Source organism: Physcomitrium patens, chromosome 1 (genome assembly GCF_059467195.1).
Source record: "Physcomitrium patens ecotype Gransden chromosome 1, ASM5946719v1, whole genome shotgun sequence".
NCBI classification, from domain to species: domain Eukaryota; kingdom Viridiplantae; phylum Streptophyta; class Bryopsida; order Funariales; family Funariaceae; genus Physcomitrium; species Physcomitrium patens.
Genome location: NC_143410.1, coordinates 4,977,810 through 4,998,785, shown reverse-complemented (window position 1 = coordinate 4,998,785; position 20,976 = coordinate 4,977,810). Strand labels below are relative to the sequence as shown.

At 36.3% G+C, this 20,976-nt stretch overlaps 1 protein-coding gene across 1 annotated transcript; it reads right to left on the bottom strand.

Moving 5' to 3' along the window:
- Window positions 1–17,069: 17,069 nt before the first annotated feature.
- Window positions 17,070–19,946, bottom strand: LOC112284884 (uncharacterized). The gene is made up of 6 exons (XM_024525634.3): window positions 19,456–19,946; window positions 19,180–19,302; window positions 18,707–18,910; window positions 18,208–18,289; window positions 17,856–17,920; window positions 17,070–17,732 (listed from the first exon to the last, which is right to left on the bottom strand). Exons 1-6 carry the CDS (start codon window positions 19,726–19,728, stop codon window positions 17,340–17,342), a joined length of 1,140 nt encoding a protein of 379 aa, XP_024381402.1. The 5' UTR covers window positions 19,729–19,946; the 3' UTR covers window positions 17,070–17,339.
- Window positions 19,947–20,976: the final 1,030 nt, after the last annotated feature.

The window sequence follows — 20,976 nt, the reverse complement described above, 5'->3', positions numbered from 1 at the left end:
TTATTAACAGTGGGAGCCACGATGATTCCAAGTTCAAGAAGCCAACAAATATAACAGGAAAATGTGTCAATGGATAATTATCCACAAATGGCTGTCTCTAATGTGAAGAATGTTATGTTGCAAAACCAATTAATGCTACTCCACTCCAAGAAATAGGGCTAATAACAATGACACCTTATTTTACATCGCCAACCTATCAATAATCAGAATTTTTCACAAATGCAACTATTAAAGATCCAAATGAAGCCTTGTTATTAAATCTAACAAAGAAGATGGAAGAATTGGCTGTGAATTTGGCTAAAGATAAGGAGAAACGACATAAGCCTTCTAATACGAGACCTAATGTATGGTATAATAATTGTAAGGGACAAGGTCATTTTGATACGGAATGTCCATCACCCAAACAAACGGGTGTTCAATATACATTTTGTGGATGAAAGCACCCTACCCAAAACTGCTGGCATTTACAAAAGCAACAACAATTCAATAACCAGACATTAATACAATCAAATCAATGGAATGTTAATCAAGTATAGACTCGAAATATAGGTGGTTGGAATAGTAATCGCTCAAATCAACCTAATCGTGGCTTTGGAAATTTTTAAAATACTAATTATAATCCAATTTATGGAACAAATATGCAAAACGGTGGAAATAATCAAGGAGGTAATCTCCAAACTATACCAATTGAGCACTCCAATTCTCGACCAGTAGCAACTGGTCAGCCAAGATTATTTACTATGACTATCTGAAATCGACCTAGTAGATATATTCCAATGGAGACTCCAAGTATACCTAATGGTATGGGCTGAAAACCACTATGTTGCTACCAGTGCCGACAAATTGATCATTATGCCAATGAATGCCCTAATCCAAGATTTATAGACGAATATGCTCGAGTATGTAGAAATTACAAGCAATCGGGTCATTTTCATTATCAATGCAATGTTCCATTTAACCCTAATAATCATGATTAAAAGATACAATTGATTGTATAAATTATAGAGGAAAAAAATAATGGGACACAGGAATCACTAGTTCGTCAGGTGGAAGTAGTCCATGCTGCCCTTACAAGAAATCAGCAGAGAGATAAAGGACCAATTCAAATATTGGAAGAACCAATTCTTGTAAATTATAATGGATTGTTATCAGGCAAAGTAACTCAGTACAAATTTTGAGCGGAAATCTAATATTAGATGTAGATAAATCCTCTCCATTTAATCCTGTCAGTATATTTGGTCGACCATTGAATTCCAAGGAACCAATCTGAGCCCAATTGGGAGAACAATCTTATCCGTTGAAAGAACCGATTTTACAAGCTCCATCAAATTTAGTTCCAATAGCTTTATCAATTTCCAATATAGAAAAAACCAATTTACGTGCATCAGTATCTAGGACTGGGAAGAAGAAATGGACATTGGGAATTATCACTAATATAGAACCATATGATATTCTAAAAGATTTGGGCACCATACTGTCCACGATCTCTATGAAGCAACTATTGGAGGTAGCACCTGAATGCCGAACTATCTTGAATTCCTCATTAATTTGTTGCAAATCTTGAAATGAAGAAATCCAAGAAATAAGTTTGAATTCCAATCCGGGTGCACCAACGATTGATGTCTCAATTGATGGAGTGTTAGTATCGGGAGTGCAAGTAGATGGAGGATCTACTGTAAATCTTATGAATGCCGCTACAATGGAGGAGTTGGATTTGGATCACTTATTGCCTATTATAGTGGTTTTGAGAATAGCTGATTCCAATCCAGTTAAATCTATGGATATTTTATGAAGTATTGATATAGTAATTATGGAGATTACCTATAAAATTAATTATATTGTTTTTTGATTACAAAGCTCTATATTGTCATACCGAATTTTATTGGGACGACCGTGGTTGTATCAAGCTAAAGCTCGAAATGATTGGGGCTGTGGTACATTGATAATTGGGAAAGGTAATGATAAAATTGTGCTTCAAATGTACCTTGTCCAATGTCACAGAGAAACTCAATTTGCCAGTTCAGAATTCATATCGAATTGTGAAGATGAGTCTACAAAAGAAGAAATTGGTGCACCTGACCTAATTTATGCTGATACAAGGTAAGTTGTCGAGTATACTAGAATGAAATACCAATGCAGGGGACTAAGAGAGTACTTAGTTCTTCTAGATGTTATTGATGATTCTGATCATATGATTGCATATTGGATGAATAGACAGGATGTTAATCACGTTAGTGCTATAGAATTGGAGTTGGAAAGTTTTAATTTGTCGGATTTTATGAAAGATTTTGGAATTGAGCAAAACATTATTCTAGAGATTCCTGAAATTCCACGATGTCAACCAATTAATTTAGGTACACAGGAGGCTTCTCAAATCATTCAGATTTACATCGGTATAAAAGACAAGGAGAAAGAAATTTGGGTGGATTACTTTTTAATGCATAAAATTGCTTTCACATAGTCATATGCGGATTTGAAAGGAATTCCTGCTGAAGTTTGTGAGCATCGAATTATATTAGAAGAGAACGCTATACCAGTACGCCAAAGACAATATCGACTTAATCCAAAATACTCACTTATGGTAAAAGAAGAATTGGATAAACTCTTGGAAGTTGGATTTATCTATCCAGTTCCTTTTAGTGAATGGATTTCACCAATTGTTATGGTACCGAAAAAGAATGGAAAAGTTCGTATCTGTCAAGATTTCCACAAATTAAATGTGGCTACCAAGAAGGATTATTTTCCTTTACCATTCACGGATAGTATATTGGATGCTGTCGCTGGACATGAATGTTATTTATTTCTTGATGGATTCTCTAGTTATAATCAAGTTAAAATTATAAAAGAAGACTAGTTAAAAACTACTTTTACTATGGATTGAGAGACCTTTGCTTATAAGGTTATGCCGTTTGGGCTTTGTAATGCACTAGCTACATTTCAAAGAATAATGATGCAAGCATTCCAAGATTATCTACAAATTTCAATGGAAATATTTCTAGATGATTTTTGTACATTTAGTATAAGGGCCAGGCATTTAGAATGTCTAGGTCAATGTTTGAATCAATGTGCCAAATATAGAATTTCTTTAAATTTAGAAAAGTATCAATTTGGTGTACTTTCTGGTAAACTGTTGGGTCATATAGTTTCGATGGCAGGCATTGCTACAGATCTGGATAAAATAAAGATTATAATAGAATTAAAACAACTAGACATTGTTATAGGTGTTCAAGCATTTGTCGACCATGTCAATTATTATTGGTGATTTATCTATCTATTCGCAATTATATGCCTTGTTTTGACAAATATCTTGAAGAAACCACCAACCGATGGGACTAATCTAGTTTGAACAAAGGAATGTACAATTGCATTTGAAACATTGAAACAAAAATTGATTTCAGCACCAATATTGGTGGCACCTTGTTGAAAAAAACCATTCCAAGTTTATGTAGATGCATCTAATGTTGCCATTGGTTCTGTGTTAAGCTAGAAAGATGACCGGGGTTTTCATCACCCTATTTATTATGCAAGTTGTCAATTGGTAGCTGCTGAAAGAAACTATACAACAACCGAAAGAGAAGCATTGTGGATGATTTATTTCATACAAAAGTTTCGACATTATCTTCTTGGTTATAAATTTGTTTTTCATGTCGACGATGATGCTTTAAAATATATGATTAATAAGCCTCAATTGAGTGGTCGTATTGCATGATGGATTTTATTCTTACAAGAATTTGACTTTATTATTCAGATAAGACTAGAAAAATCACATTCCAATGCGGACTATTTATCTCGGTTATCCAATATATTGGATAATGAATCCATTAACGATGCACTATCTGATGCGGAATTGTTTGCAGTAGATGTAATTATTCCAAAGTATAGTAAAATAATTCAATACTTAATATTTCAAACCTTCCTACCCAATTTTAATGAAAAGCTTAAACGACGCTTAATATTAAAATGTGTACTTTATATGATGATTGGTGAAGCTTTATGTAAACAAGGCAAGGATGGAGTTTTACGACACTGTATTTATCAAACTGAAGTGAGTACTATATTGGAAGGTTGCCACTTAGACAGTTGTGGTGGATATTTTGCGGGGGACAGCACGGCTCGTAAAGCTTTACAGGCTAGTTATTGGTGGCCAATAATATTTGTAGATGCCCACCAATTTGTCTGTCATTGTGACTCATGTCAGAGAATGGATCAACCTACTGAAATTTTAGCAATGCCATTGGACAAAAATAGTATATACTGGTAGCAACGGATTACGTAACAAAATGGGCTGAAGCTGTAGCTATGAAAACTGATAGTGTAAGTATAGTAGCAACCTTTTTGTATGAAAATATTATTACATGGTTTGGTTGTCCTGTTAGGGATATATTCCTTAGAACTTTCTAGAGAGAAGTTTTTAGAACCTTCTAGAAAACAAGCCTCTGGAACCTTCTAGAAGAGAAGCCCCTAGAACCTTTTAGAGAGAAGTTTCTAGAAGCTTCTAAAAAGGAAGTCTCTGGAACCTTCTAGAAGAGAAGTTTCTAGAAGCTTCTAGAAAAGAATCCCCTGGAACTTTCTAGAAGCTTCTAGAAAGGAATCCCCTGGAACTTTCTAGAAGCTTCCTAGTTAATAGAAGTAGCTCGAGAAATTTCTAGAACCTTCTAGAAAGGAAGCCTCTGGAACCTTCTAGAAGCTTCCTAGTTAATAGAAGTAGCTCGAGAAGCTTCCTAAGTAGGAGTATATATAGGGATCGAGGCTGAAGAGTTCTTCAGTCTCGACAACACATCTCTTGGAGTTCTAGCTCACCTTTCTGGTGTTGTTCTTGTACTCATCTGTTTAATCTAGTTCTGCCACTTCTTCTTGAACTTCTTGTTAGATTTCAAGTCTGTATTTTGTATCCGTGACAGTTTGTCAAGACTACACTAACTTGAGATATCAGAGCTAGTTCTTTCTTAGTAGAGTGTGGATTATCCCTTTACTTGAAGGTATACTAGCATTTTTTAGAGGTTGCGGATTACCCTCCTCTAAACTGATACTTCTTCTGTTACAATATTGGAGTCTTATTCTTCTTGGAGAGAGTGGATTACCCCTCTTCTTGAAATTCTTAAGGCATTTTATAGGTTGTGGATTACCCTCCTATAAACCAATATTGCCTCTTATAGGGTCATTTTTGTCCTTCTTTTAGAATGGCCGGAGGTCAAGACATTAGTATGACAGAAAGTTCGGAGTCTAAGTTAGATGCTATTATGAATGCCCTCGCTACGTTATCACAAAGAACTGCAGAGATTGAAGGAGTGGTGGCAAGGCTTCATAATGATGGAGTATCTGGGATAGCACAATCTAAACTACACCAGCCTCAAATTTCGACACTTGGAGAAACAACTTTACTTCAAGTTCGACAAGAACCACTAGTTCTACAACATAAGGAGCCTCGAGTTAGCCTTCCAGATAAGTTTGATGTAACACGTTCCAAGTTTTGAGGATTCGTCAATCAAATCAGGTTGATAACAGTTTTACAGCCCGAACGATATCCAATGGAGGAGTCACGTGTTGGGCTTGTTGGAACCTTACTTACGGGACAAGCTCTATCATGGTTTGCTCCTTTGTTTGAGAAACGATCATCCATATTAAACAACTTCGAAACCTTTTTGGAAGCATTTGCGGAAGCATTTGGTGAACACGATAAGATTCGATGGGCTACAACAAAGATCCGGTCGCTACGACAAGGGATGCGTTCTACATCAGTCTATGCTTCGGATTTCAGGGAATTAGTATGCGACATCAATTGGGATGAAGAAGCGTTGATGAGTCAATTCTATTGGGGTTTAAGAGATCATATGAAGGATTTGCTGTTAACTCTTCCTAATCCACGAACGCTCAATGAAGCCATTAGCCAAGCTGTGAAGTGCGATAATCGCCTATTCCAACGTCGCCAAGACCAACACTCAAGACAACATACAATTCGCCATGCTACAACTATGTCGGCAAGCGGTGTGAATTCGCATTCAGAGGTGGAAGACATGCAAATTGATGCGGTACGTATCAAATCTCTTACTATAGAAGAAAAAAAGCGACGTATGGAGGAAAATTTATGCTTGTATTGCGGTGGAGAAGGCCACAAAGTCGGAAACTGCCCCAAAAAGTAAAATCGAGGCATAGTCAAGACTAATGGAGTATTTGTTCAAGAAAACGAGGATGCCCAGCCACAGTAGGAACCGTGCGGCTGGACAATGAAATATCCCAACAACAATCAGGTTCCTTTCTTTCTGCCCAACCTGCACTTTGTTTTACAATCCCTCTGTTTATCGGCCCTCAAAAACTGAGAACCTTAACACTACTAGACTCAAGAGCATCTGCTTGTTTTTTAGACGAAGAATTTGCAAAGCGTCATAAGATCCCTTTAGTACAAAAATCAAAACCTGTTCACGTTGAGGTCATAGATGGGCGACCTTTATTGTCTGGTAGCATCACCCATGAATCAAAACCTATAAAGGTAACGTTTAAAGACCATAGTAGTCATATTATTTTTAATATTATTAGAACCCCATCAAATCCTATTATTCTTGGTCTTTCTTGGTTGGAAAAACATAATCCATTGATAGATTGGAAGTTGCGGAAGATGACTTTTCCCACAAAACCACCCAAGAAAAAACCTAGTAAAAAACCTTGAAAAAAGAAATCCTTATTCATTGGAGCAAGAGCGTTTATAAGATCATCTAAGGAAGGCACTCCATTTGTCATTTATGCGGCTCCAACTACCGAGGAGAAGATCTCAACAGCAAGTATACTGGAGCAATATAAAGATTTTAAAGACGTGTTTCAAAAGAAGAACGCCGACATACTACTGAAACACCGACCATATGATTGTGCCATAGACTTGCAAGAAGGAGCACAACCACCTTTTGGCCCAATCTACAATCTATCGCAAACGGAGTTGGCAGAGTTACGAAAGTACATCGACAAGAATCTAGCTAAGAACTTCATTCGTCATTCAAAATCATCAGCTGGAGCACCCATCTTATTTGTGAAGAAGAAAGATGGATCATTACGGATGTGTGTGGACTATCGAGGCTTCAACAAGGTAACAAAGAAAAATCGTTACCCATTACCCTTGATTTCTAGTCTCTTAGAACAACTTGGACGTGCGAAGATCTTTACAAAAATTGATCTAAGGGGAGCTTATAATCTCGTACGAATCAAGGAAGGAGATGAGTGGAAGACAGCATTCCGTACAAGGTATGGTCATTTCGAATATAATGTCATGCCTTTTGGTCTTACCAATGCTCCAGCGGTTTTCCAACATATGATGAATGACATCTTTCGAGAACACTTCGACGATTTTATTGTCATCTACTTGGACGATATTCTAATATTCTCTAAAAATGAGGAAGAGCATGAGGAGCATGTTCGTTTGGTCTTAGAGAAACTACGCAAGCGAGGACTATATGCCAAATTAGAAAAGTGTTTATTTCACCAGATGGAGATGGAATTTTTGGAGTTCATTGTGACTACAGAAGGTTTGAAGATGGACCCCAAGAAAGTAGAAGCAATCATGTCTTGGAAGGTTCCGAAGACGGTTAGAGACATACAATGCTTTCTTGGTTTTGCTAACTTCTATCAGATCTTCATCAAGAGTTATTCTCAAGTTGCTGCTCCTTTCACTCGATTAACATGCAAAGATAAGTTGGAATGGGGACCTTTGGCGGAGAAGGCGTTTCAAGATTTGAAGACAGCATTTACTACAGCTCCAATTTTGGTACATCCAGACTTTACAAAGGCCTTCTATTTAAAAACTGATGCTTCAGATTTTTCTTTGGGAGCTGTGCTTTCACAAATGAGTGAAGATAAGAAGCTCCATCGAGTTGCATTCTATTCTCAGAAGTTCTCTGCTGCTGGAATCAATTATGAGATCCACGATAAGGAACTTCTTGCTATAGTGGATTCTTTCGAAGAATGGCGTCACTTTCTTGAAAGAGCTGCACATCCAGTAACCGTATATACAGATCATAAGAATTTGGAGTATTTCATGACGGCTCGAGTTTTAAATCGGCGTCAAGCTCGGTGGAATATGTCGCTATCTAGATTCGATTTTGTTATCACTTATCGACCTGGAAGGTAGCAAGGACTATCCGATGCTTTATCAAGGAGATCGTATCTTGCACCAAAGGTTGGAGAAGCAGCGTTTGATCAACAATGTACAAGATTATTGAAGCCAGAGAGATTTCAACTTTGTGCTACTATTGTATCATTTGATGCTGACTTCCTAAACCAAGTACGTGCTATGACCATTAAAGATTCAGTAGCCATTGATATCAAGCAACGTACCAACGACGACAAGCTGAAGGTGGAGGGAGATCTTTTTATACTTTGAAGAGCGATTGTACATTCCAAAAGGACTAGCACGACTCCGAGTTCTTCAATCTCGCCATGATTTTTCAACTGCGGGACATTTTGGATTCAACAAGACCTTGGAGCTTATTTCCCGAGATTTTTGGTGGCCCCAAATGTAGAAGGATGTGAAAGATTTTGTCCTCTCTTGTGACATCTGTTTAAGATCTAAGAATCCTCGGCATCGCCCTTATGGACTTCTACAGCCATTGCCAATTCCACGTCGACCATGGTCTTCAATTTCTATGGACTTCATCACGGACTTGCCATCATCAAACTCATTTGACAGCATCTTTGTCGTGGTAGATCGGCTTACAAAGATGGCACACTTTGTTCTTTATAAGAAGACATCGTCCAGTGAAGTCACAGCAAGACTCTTTCTCGATAATGTGTATCGATATCATGGACTACCAGATGATATCATATCAGATCGAGGTACCCAGTTCGTGTCAAAGTTTTGGAGATCTTTCTTTGGGATATTGAAGGTGGATATCAAGCTTTCTTCAGCTTTTCATCCTCAAACTGATGGCCAAACGGAACGGGTGAACCAAGTCTTGGAGCAGTACTTATGATTCAGCATCAACTATCAACAAGACGATTGGACTGCATATCTACCGCTAGCCGAGTTTGCATATAACAACACCCTCCATGCGTCGACTCAACAAACACCATTCTTTTCCAACTATGGGTATCATCCGAAGCTTGATTTATTGAGTCCGTCAACAAATAACAATCCAGTAGCTGAAGGATTTGCGAAGCAACTATCAGAGCTTCAAACTATGTTGAAGCTTCAATTACAATCCGCTCAAGAATCCTATAAGACGTCTGCAGATAGATTTCAGAATCCAGTACCTACTTTCAAAGTTGGAGACAAAGCCTGGCTTCTTCGACGAAATATCAAGACCAAGCGACCATGTGATAAGTTGGACTATCAAAGATTGGGACCATTTATCATCCAGAAGCAAATTAATCCAGTGGCATACCGGCTGGAGTTACCGGCTTCTATGAAGGTACATCCAGTCTTTCATATTTCTCTGTTGGAACCTTATCGAGAGTCATGTTTTTCTGGAAGAGTGCAATGTCCGCCACCTAGTATTGAAATCGAGAACCACGAAGAATACAAGGTTGAAAAGATATTGGATTCACGACGAAGGTGGGAAAAGTTAGAATATCTTGTTCATTAGTGCGGCTATGACATTAATGAGCGAACGTGGGAGCCAGCTGAAAATCTTGCGAATGCGCCACAAAAGGTACAGGAGTTTTATCAACAACATCCCGATAAACCTAAATCAATTCGATGATAGCTTCTTTCTGAAGCTTGTTCTCCCAACAATATAAGAAAAGGGGAGAGCACCAGTAAAATTCATAGTTGATGTAGTTATTTTCTCCAAGATAGATCGTAGTTTGGTCTTTTGATATGGATAGCTAAGAGATAGATACTATGCCAGTCAGAGTATCGCAACCGAGTAGCTCATGAAGGCGACCTCGAGATGAAGAACTACATGTACCACGACGACGACGGAGGATACCGAGTAACCGATCACTGGTGATCGTATTTGAGATCGAGCCTGCTTACGATGGTCAACCAGAAGGCATGTTTACAGGACAATTTCACAATGAGGACACGAAAGTTCATGCTTGGTCAAAAGTTGAAGGCGTGGGCCACTACCATTGACTTCAAGGGTCGATGAACCACTTGCCTCGTGAACAACAGTTGGAGTTCATAGCAGAAGTTATGCGACAGATCTTCATTTTCTTGCGTTGGTACTGATCAACAACATTGCTTCTCAGAGACCTCGAAGCTAAAGGAGGGGGTGATGTTAGGCACGTATTCCTTAGAACTTTCTAGAAAGAAGTTTCTAGAACCTTCTAGAAAACAAGCCTCTGGAACCTTCTAGAAGAGAAGCCCTTGGAACCTTTTAGAGAGAAGTTTCTAGAAGCTTCTAGAAAGGAAGTCTCTGGAACCTTCTAGAAGAGAAGTTTTTAGAAGCTTCTAGAAAGGAATCCCCTGGAACTTTCTAGAAGCTTTCTAGTTAATAGAAGTAGCTCGAGAAATTTCTAGAACCTTCTAGAAAAGAAGCCTCTGGAACCTTCTAGAAGCTTCCTAGTTAATAGAAGTAGCTCGAGAAGCTTCCTAAGTAGGAGTATATATAAGGATCGAGGCTGAAGAGTTCTTCAGTCTCGACAACACATCTCTTGGAGTTCTAGCTCACCTTTCTGGTGTTGTTCTTGTACTCATCTATTTAATCTAGTTTTGCCACTTCTTCTTGAACTTCTTGTTAGATTTCAAGTCTGTATTTTGTATCCATGACATGTCCATGAGAATTGGTTAGTGATCGAGGAATTCATTTTATAAATAGTACAATCGAAGCACTTACGGCTAAATACGAGATAAAACATCGTAAGACTAGATGGTATCACCCTAGAGCCAATAGACAAACGGAAAAGATTAATGGAATTTTATGTAAAATCTTAACGAAAATAGTTTCAGGAGCGAGAACAGATTGGGACACTAAGTTGTTTCTAGCTTTATGGGCATACTGTATTGTGTATAAAGTTACTACCAATGCTACCCCTTTTCAATTGGTTTATGGCCAGGAAGCAATATTACTTATTGAATTGGAAGTCCAAAGTTTACGAATTGCTATAGATAATAGATTGGGAGATCATGATTCATTACGGCACCGTTTAGAAGAATTAGAAAATTTGGATGAAACTAGAGCTAATGCATTAATGATAATAGAAACTACACAAAAACGAAAGAAGACTTATTATGATAGTAAGCTTAGACCAAAGGCTTTTATGCCAAATGATTTGATACTTCTTTATGATAGTCAATTTAAAAAAATTCCAGAAAAATTTCAAGTTCGATGGCATGGGCCATATCGAGTTATTGACGGATTTCCAAATGGTTAAATGCAATTAGAAGATTTTATGGATACTAAATTTACGACATGGATCAATGGCAATCGACTTAAATTTTATTATATATAAACTTGGGACAAGTTTTCTGTTACAAAAGGAGGGGGGGATAAATAATGATGATGATAGGATAGTAAATGTAAGGTGATAAGAAGTGTGAGGAATATAGATGGCATTAGTGACGGCAGTAGTAAAGACTGGTTGTCAGACGTAGTTAGTAGGGTATTTCATCATGAAAAATTGTGAGAAATAAGGTGGAGTCGACCCAATTGATTGGACCATAGTAAGAAGTAGGAGAGGGAGCTCGTGACAAACATCGTGTTTTCTTTTGTGTAAGCAGTCATGTATGTGTGTTTAGAGAGATTAGTTGTGACTAATTGCTTGTATTAGAATACAATAGCGATTGAGAAGACTAAGAGACAATTGAATAGGGAGGAGAAACAAAAAAATATAAGGCGCAAGGATGAATTGCCATCATTGGAGTGTATTATTGTGACTAATATGGAGCCGATCCGATTGGATGTTTGTTGGACTAAGGAGAAGTAGTAGGATTTTTGAGGAGTGCATAAGCATGGGTCTTTGCACATTTCGCAAAACTTACCACCAATTGACGTTGCACTGGTAGAAGTTAGAGTTAAGCAGAAGTGGATGGCAGAAAAAGAGAAGGTAGCGAACATAGTGTCTGAAAAAGCAAAGATGAAGACCGATTGGAAGAAATGACAAGAGCGGCTGCAAGTAGAGGTTGTGATGTTGCAGACTAAACTAGCCGCATCAGAGAAGGAGGCCAATAATTTAGTAATGACCAATATGCCAGTTTCAGCGACAACACCTTCGGAGATACCTTTGAAACCTACAGAAGAATGGCAGAAGAAGTTGAAGGAGCGCGACAATCAAATTGCCCATCTTGAGTCTCAAGTATGAGAATTGTATTTGTTGAATAAAAATCTGACGATGTTTTTGGATGGAGAATCTTCAAACATCAAGGTAGACAACAAAGATGTAGCAGAGGAGGAGGTTATCAATTCAAAAGGTGGTAAGTCAACGCCATTGACTGAAGAAGCCAACGCTACTATGTCTTTATAAGTTGAAGCTAAATAATGTTTGCGAGGATGCTGCACAGATAGGAGTGGAGCTATGTAAAATATGTAAATAAATTTTGTGATAAGTTACTAGTTGGTTATTGATAATCTTAAGAATTAGACTTATGGTTTGGTAATTTAGTTGGTAACAGTAGGTTGTTAATGGAACAAATGGTTAAGAATTCAAAGGTTCATAACCTTTGGAATCTAGTGGCCAACGGTCCATCTTTTGGTAGGATAAAGAAGTTGAGAAAAAAGAGATCAGGGCCAGACTGTGATAGTCATAAGCCGGGATAAGTTTGGTGCTACCTCTTTATTTTCTTTGCTTTTATTATTTTCTTATGAAGAATTGTGATTGAGAGAAGTATTATTGAAACTATGATTAGAATATTGTGGAATATGACTTTGGACTGACCGTTTTGGAGAAAATTTGTGACCTTGAGAATTGAGATTATCAAATTGTGTTGTGTTAAGTGAAGATATTGAATTTTGTGTGATGAATTGAAAAATTGAATATAATAAGTAAGCTGAAGATCAGTAATTGAATATATGTAAATCACAAAGAGAGTAAGTGGAAGATGAACTGATAAGAATATGGAAGTATTGTTGAATTGATATTTGTAGAATGGATTATGTGTTGAATTAAGACGGAAGTAGTAAGCCTTGGTATTTTGTAGTTTGATAATTGATTTCAGATAGCTAGAATACAGTCAATTGTCATACTAACAGATCTAATTCATATAATCAATCTTTTCCCGTATTCAAAGCCACCTCTATTAGTTCAATTGCTTTGGTATATTGAAGCTTGAACACAATGAGAACAATAGTTACTATCCACAACTTGATACTTTTGACTTTTCAAAAGTTGATAATCTTACAACGAAAGGTTTAGCAAATTTTTTGTTTGAGCTATATGCAACAATAAAGGTGAAATTAAAAGAATCTCAAGAACAAAAAAAGATCAATGCGAATGCCTATCAAAAGGAACAACCACAATTTAATATAGGTGACAACATATGATTACTTTGTTGTAACATCAAGACTATTCATCTTTATGATAAGTTGGACTATCCTAGGCTTGGACCTTTTCTTATTTGTAGACAAATCAATCGAGTTGTTTATGGATTACATCTACCGGAGTCAATGAAGATCCATCTTGTCTTTCTTGTGTCTCTTCTTGAACCATATAAGGTTGTGAATATACTAAGAAGAAGACAAGTCCTACCTTCTCCAATAGAAGTACACAATAATAAAGGATTTGAAGAGAAAGAAGTTCTAGACTCAAGGTGACGCCAAAATAAATTGAAATATCTAATCTATTGTTGGAAATATGATATTAGTGAATGCACATAGGAGCTAATAAAGAATCTTACAAATGCAACAAAGATAATGGAAGCTTTTCATTGATGACATCCATCAAAACCAAGATAAAGAATAGTAAGTCTTTGTTATAAAAGAAACAAGGTCCAGAGAAGATTGCATTCTACCTTCTATCCTTGGCATCTTGAAAGGTGTAACATTCAAGATGATACAATCGAGATGAAGATCTCCAAGAATAACATATACTTCCTCAAATAGATGGTGAGATACAATGCATTTGATATCACTACCTTAAAAAGAACTTTTGATGTTTGGTGATTTTACTAGAAATAGAAACAATTCTTGACAATATTTCAAATGTTTTATTTGAAGGAAGTTATGAAAGCCTCAACAATGATCAAATAATTAGGTAGTCTTTCCACCTTGATACAAGACACTATCAATGGTTGAGAAGCCCTATCAATCATCTTCGACGAGAACAAAGATCAAAATATGTAACAAATACAATTTGTTGCATCTTGGATTTCTTCAACATATGATGACTGTTCCTTGTGGAACTTATCTCTAGAAGAGAAGGTAATATCACGGATATATACATGTAAACTAATAATTACCTATATGATTAAATTAAAGTAAGTAAAAATAGGTTAATTCCATAATATCTTCTAAAGAAGCTTCTTAAAAGCTTTATAGATGTTGTTTTGACTTTATAGGTATCAATAATTGACTTTTTAGATTAGAAATGTAGTCAACAAGTTGGCCATATGCCACACATGTTGGTAGCTTGAAGAACAAGCTAATTATGTGGCTCGCACATAGAAAACTTGCCTTGTAAGGTAAAGCATGTGTCCTACAAAGTCAATACATATTAGAGGTCCTATTGAACATTGCCATGTAGCTTCTAGTTAGATAGTATATATAGAGGCAAGAGTAAAGCCTTCTTCACTCTTGCCAATTTTTTTCTTGCTTCTAGTCTAGATTCAAGAGTCTCTAGTTTCCTTGTCTTTTGGCAATAGCCATTCTAATTTCTTTTTAATATACATACTATTTTATTGCTATTTTATCATTTTTCTTTTGAAACAAATTTTCCAAATTTATGCATCTTCTTTGAGTTCATGTCCTTGACATTGGTATGAAGAAGATTGGAAACAAAGGAAATAGGGGTTAAAAACAAGAGGAGTCAAGATGAGGACCATGATCCTAATGATGGTTTCTTGAGATGATCCATTTTTCTAATGATGGTTACGATATGATGGATTAATTTAGTAAATGAAAAGATCATTTTACCATTTTCCTATATATATGTATATGTATATATATATATATATATATATATATATATATGTGTGTGTGTGTGTGTGTATGACATAATGTGATACTCTACATTAATTTGAGTTTCAATCCATATGGAAGGTAAGATGGAATTTCAATTGTATTTAAATGAAAATGTCCATAAATATATAAAAGCATCACATTACTAAATTACAAATTGCACCAATTTTGTAGGACAAAAAGAAACATGTAGTTATAAAAAATAATAATATGTATAATTATTTGCATGTAAAAAGTATAAATCAAAGAGAAAAATCTGACGTGATGATATTCAATTAATGTCTTGATTAATAACCAAACTCATTCAAACCTCACAAGATAATCAAATAATGTTTTTAGAATACCACAATGTGGTTACAATATATGCAAATGTAATGGTTTAATGAAGTAATAATAATTACTTCAAATTGTACGTTTGATTCTACTCTTTTAAGTATCAAGATTGAGGTGTTTGTTTTAAGATCTTCAATCTATTGATGCACCAAATAAATTCTATTTTTATATCTAAAAATAAAAATCATTTAGATCTCATTTTGATAAATTTAGTTATTTTAAAAATAATATGAAATAAATAATATAAAATATTCAATAATTAATCATGTTATATTACATCAAACTTAATTTTAAATTTACATATAGGAATATATATATATATATATATATATATATTTTTAATTATTTATTTATTTATTTATATTTCTATAATAAATTGGAGAAATTTTATTTGTGTCATAAAATAATAATACCTAATTTTAATAGAAATGGTTAATTTCACCTAGTAACTTGATAAATAAAACAAAAAAATTACAATATTATAAGATGTGAAGTTATATATCCAATTAGAAATGAATGTATTTTACCAATGTCAAATAGAATTATTTTTGGTAATCTTATTTCCACCAAATTTATAACACATTATAAAAATAATTAAAATATATATTACTAGACAAAGATTATGCCACAAAATGAGTCAAGTCAAAAGGATTTAATGAAAAGACAATGTGAGTTATTTTCCACTTTTTGTATAAGAAATAAATTTATTAGTGGTCATTTCTTAATTGATTTGTTAAGTTTATTCTTCTATTGTTGCTTGTGAACTATGTTTAATAATGTATTTTATATGATTAGTTTTGTGAGGGATTGAGTTGTGATGACTCTAACATTGCATATTGTTACTAAGTTATTATAACAAATTTGTGGAATTTACATCTTATAATTTTTGCTCTCTTGCAAGCAATGACTATTGTGGGTTTTTCAAAGGTAATGTTTTAGATTTGTATTATTCTAGTTTTGAATAATTGCAAACATGTCATGTAGTACAATATCTATTTACGATAGATTTGTTGACTTTACTTTCACGTGCTTACAAGTTTCTTTTCTTCATTCTTCCTTACATTTTGTAGATCTTTGTGTAAAAGAATAGATTATGTTCTCATCTATTGAAAAAAATTGTTTCTTCATTATTTGTAGATTATCTACATTATTTATTTATTTAATCACTCAAAAATGCTATATATATATATATATAAAGTTTTAGATCTTTGCATTAGGATCAATCCCCATTATTAGGAAGTAGAACTCACATCTGCCTTTCCTTCACAAAGTACTTAAAGAATTATTTTTATACAGATAGTTCTAAATAAAAAGTATCATCATTATGATTTTTAAAACCAACAAAAATAAATAAATAAATAAATAAATTACAATTTAAGATTTGGACTTATCTACAATGTTTTAATCACAAATGTTTTAATATGCATTGTATAAATGTTTGTAAATTGTATTGAATATCTAAAACATCTATAGCAGAACATGACTTCAAAAATAAAAAATAAAAAAGCTTTCTGTTTCGGCAATTGCAGGTATAAACATAAATTCAATGTACATTACTCTTGGTAGATTTGAAATTGTTAGTTCCACATTTATTTAATGATTTTTAGTTCCCAATTACGTTTCACCCAAAAATTGAAAGTCAAGATGTATATAAAAAAATTAGTTTCCATGTGAAACAACAAAACCTGTAGACAAAAAGTATTGCATTAAAAGAGGCACTTTATAAACAAAAGATAAGAATTTCCCCAATACAAATGCCCATTCGATATATAGTTTGCTCATTGTATGTTTGATACCTTCATTCGACTACACTGGAGGTCCAATGCAATATCGAACATTTCCTGAACATGAAATCATTGTCCATTCCAAAAAGGTTGTGATAAAACAAATAATTACAGCATAGCCATGTATCTACTGCGGTTTCTGAGTAAAAGACACGATGGGTTCCTACGAGTAAATGGGGGTTTAGAGCTAATGAAGGCGTCCCAGACCCACAGATGAAAGAATCAGAAGCACAACAACATGAAGACCGAGTACATAACAAACCGTTAAGGTGCGCATGAGCATGCTTCTCCTCAACTGACTCCCAGCATGCATGCTGAAAGCATCCACAGTTCTGGCAACTCGAGCTACATTTTCCGTGACCTTTGCACCCCTCTGACGGATCACTGCTGACCGCTGTGAAGCAATCTCTAACGCCAACGTAGCAGTTTGCGACGACAATCCTGATGATGACCGGCCTATCTTATTCCTCTTAAAGTCAAGGTCCCCGTTGCCAGAGAGTAAATTCTGACGTGCTTCATTGGCTTGCACGAGGCGGAGTTCCAGTGCATTTCTTTCATTCGCAAGTGACTCTGCTTGGGCCTGTAAAAAAAGAGTACTATAAGAGAAATGATTTCGCTGAAAATACTAACAATTGTTAAGATCATGAAACTTTGCTCAATTTAGATCCTTCCATGAGACGTGCAAACGTTACCAAGGCGTTACCTGCTTGGTTACCAGCTGCTCAGTCAGGGTCCTTAACCGGCGCTCAAGCTCCTTCTCGCGTTGAGCTACAAAGTGGCCGAGCCCATCAAATCAGTTGTGCTCACTCGCTACTATATCAAGCCTATCAAACAAGTCCATGCAAGGAAATTTGACACTTTTCAAACGAACATACATAGATCATCTTCAAGACTAATCTTATTTTTTAAACTGAGAGACTTGTACGAACAAAAGGAATCGAGATGTAAAAGTCAACAATTTATTGAAGCACGTCTGTTCATTGAATGCTGTGACTTGAATATTGAAGCACTATATTCGATACTGTATCTTTAGAAAGAGTCATTTCGACAGTCACCTGGAGAGGGCGTTCTTGATGTGTTGTGTTGCAGAGCTTCCCATTCCTTCTCGAGCCTGATTACTTTACCTTCCCACCTAGCCTACACATAATTTATGAGGGACTTAAGGCAAATTTAACTCAAAGTATCTTCGTTTATCTAGTTGTTTACGGAACCTAATCTGGAAACTCTATCAACATTGCAGACACAGACACTACCAAGACATTCCAAAGCGTCTGCAACCAAACTTAACGACCTACGGATGAAAACCATGACGGTAATAGTGGTAAATTTAGCACATATACAGCGAGAATCCTGTAACAGAAACAACCATATAAATCATTGCAGACATGAATGAATTGCTGCAATGAAAGACACATCAGTCACTAACATAGAATTTGACACCTACCACCGGGAAGATCAATAAGATTGAATGAAATTCGTCACTGCATGAGCTTTCCTGAGTAATCCGAGCCATCAAATGTAGTGGTGAGGACAATCACGACTTCTTAATCTTACCAGCTCTAATTTGATTGATTGCAACTCCTGTTCTTCAAGTGTAGACACATCTTGTATGGCTGAAAAATCAGAGCGTTTGCTATCATCTTGTAGTCCCTTCTTATCAGTTGAGACTGCTGAGGAAGCAAGACCATCTCTCAGTGCAACGGCCTTTTGTAATCGCTCCAGATCTGCTCTTAACTTCACTTCAGTAGCCTCTATTTCCTGAGTGAATTAAAACTTAGCATTCAAAGTTGAAAAAAATAATAGCTCTCCTGGTTGCCTCCACAAGCGATTTTAGCTATCGAGGGAGTTCTACAGATCATTAACGTGAACGTCTTCTATGAAAGTGATATTTGGATTTGAAAATCCTTTATCGACTTAGTATCAAACACAGTTCTCGAAATTGCCAATCTGTTCAATCGTTGTCTGAATACTCGTGCATTACCCAGCGAAAAATATATACTAACATTAAGGGAGATGAAAGTAAACACCTCAAGAGTGGCCGCCAACTGTAAAGTTTCTTGAGCCTTTTCACGGGCATGCTGCTGCCTGGCCGCTAATGCTTTCGCATAGTTTTCATTTTCAGCCTGTAAGGATGCCTCTCGAGCTTGCAACTGGAACAAAACATGCAATCAAATCTCGTGCCAATTCGCAGCAAAAGCTCAGTTAAAGAATATACTCTTGCAGGAATCGGATGCGATGCTTCCAGATGTAGCTCCTCTCCGAAGACAAAAAGCATAAAACCCTAGAAGTCACCAAAATTGCACCTGATTGAGCGTAGCAGAGTGGGCATGCTTCTCGAGGGCCAATGCGGAATGCGAAGCAAGTGAATCCGCATGCAGATGAGGCAATCGCTGCGCGATGTTAGAGGGCGGCATGCGCTGACGCAGCAATTGCAGGCTGTGCTGCAAAGCTGCGGCCCGAGCGTCGAGCGCACTGACCGCTTGCCGTTGCTGCGGCGTGAAATGAAGAGTGCGATCGGCCGATTCGCTCCCATTCCCTACCACCACATCCGCGGCCCATGCCAGAAGCCCCGCCATCGCTCCTCCAACTTCCTGCCCCGCCTCCCCGCTTACCGATCCTAGCCCTACTTTCTCCCTTTACAACCTCGTCACAAAACCTCCCACAAAATCCAACACGTCATTGAATGGCCGACATCAATTCCTGCAATACCAACAGAGTTCAACTTACAAACCATCGCAACACGATTGGCCTCGTAACACGATCTGTCGTCCCACACATCTCCGATTTCACCTTCCTGATTGTGATGCAAGCGATACGGAGACCTGGGTCCGATACAAGACGACCTCGGCCTTTGGATGAATGAACACGCCATAGACTGGTGCATTTCGCTGTTCGCATCCATCTTCATCCAATTTCGCCATCCGCACAATCAGTCCAGAACCATCCATTCGAAATGTATTTCATCTTCATAATTTCATTCGTCGACATCGAGACTGGCCATTGAATCAGTCGCTGAGTATCACCTCCGGGCAGTCATCTTATCGGTTTGGCGGAATCACCCCTAGAACGGGACCCTCTGGCGATGAAATGAAACATAGGGCACATATTAGTCATCCACGGCTATAGAAGGGACAACGCCAAATAAAGTTGCTTGCCAAGGGTTGGGGCCAAATCTCTCCTAGAACTATACCATGGTGCTTTTCCATCCATGAGTAGATGTTGGATAATATTAACAAACTTTTAAATACCCGCCTTTCTTCATCCATGCTCACTTGCAAAAATTGGGCCAAGAGGAGCAAAGGCCAAGATGGCTAAGGTAAATGACAAAGAGTTGGAAAGAAGCAATTAAGTATTGAGATGAAGGATCAAAAAATAAAATAAGAATGTAATACATGTAGCCAGATTGAATTTGTCACTTGTACAATACAATCATGTTCTACAACCATTATACAAGCCTTTTCAAAATATGAGCTTTTTTACAAATCCTAATTTTAAATAATTTGAATGCAATTTTTTGTTAATTAGAAGTGTGTAGGTGTCAAGGACAAGAATGGAAAGAAGATATGTAAACAAGTGAAAAATGAATCAAAGAAAAATGATAAAATAAAAATAAGAAAACAAATATGTTTAATAAGAAACTAGAATAGCTATTGCCAAAGACTAAGAAGCTAAAAACTCTTAAAACTAGACTAAAAGCAAGAAATGAGTTGATAAGAGTGAAGAAGACTTTACTCTTGCCTCTATATATGCTATCTATCTAAGAATTATATGGTAATATTCTATAAGACTTCCAATATGTATTTAATTTGCAAAAGACATATCTA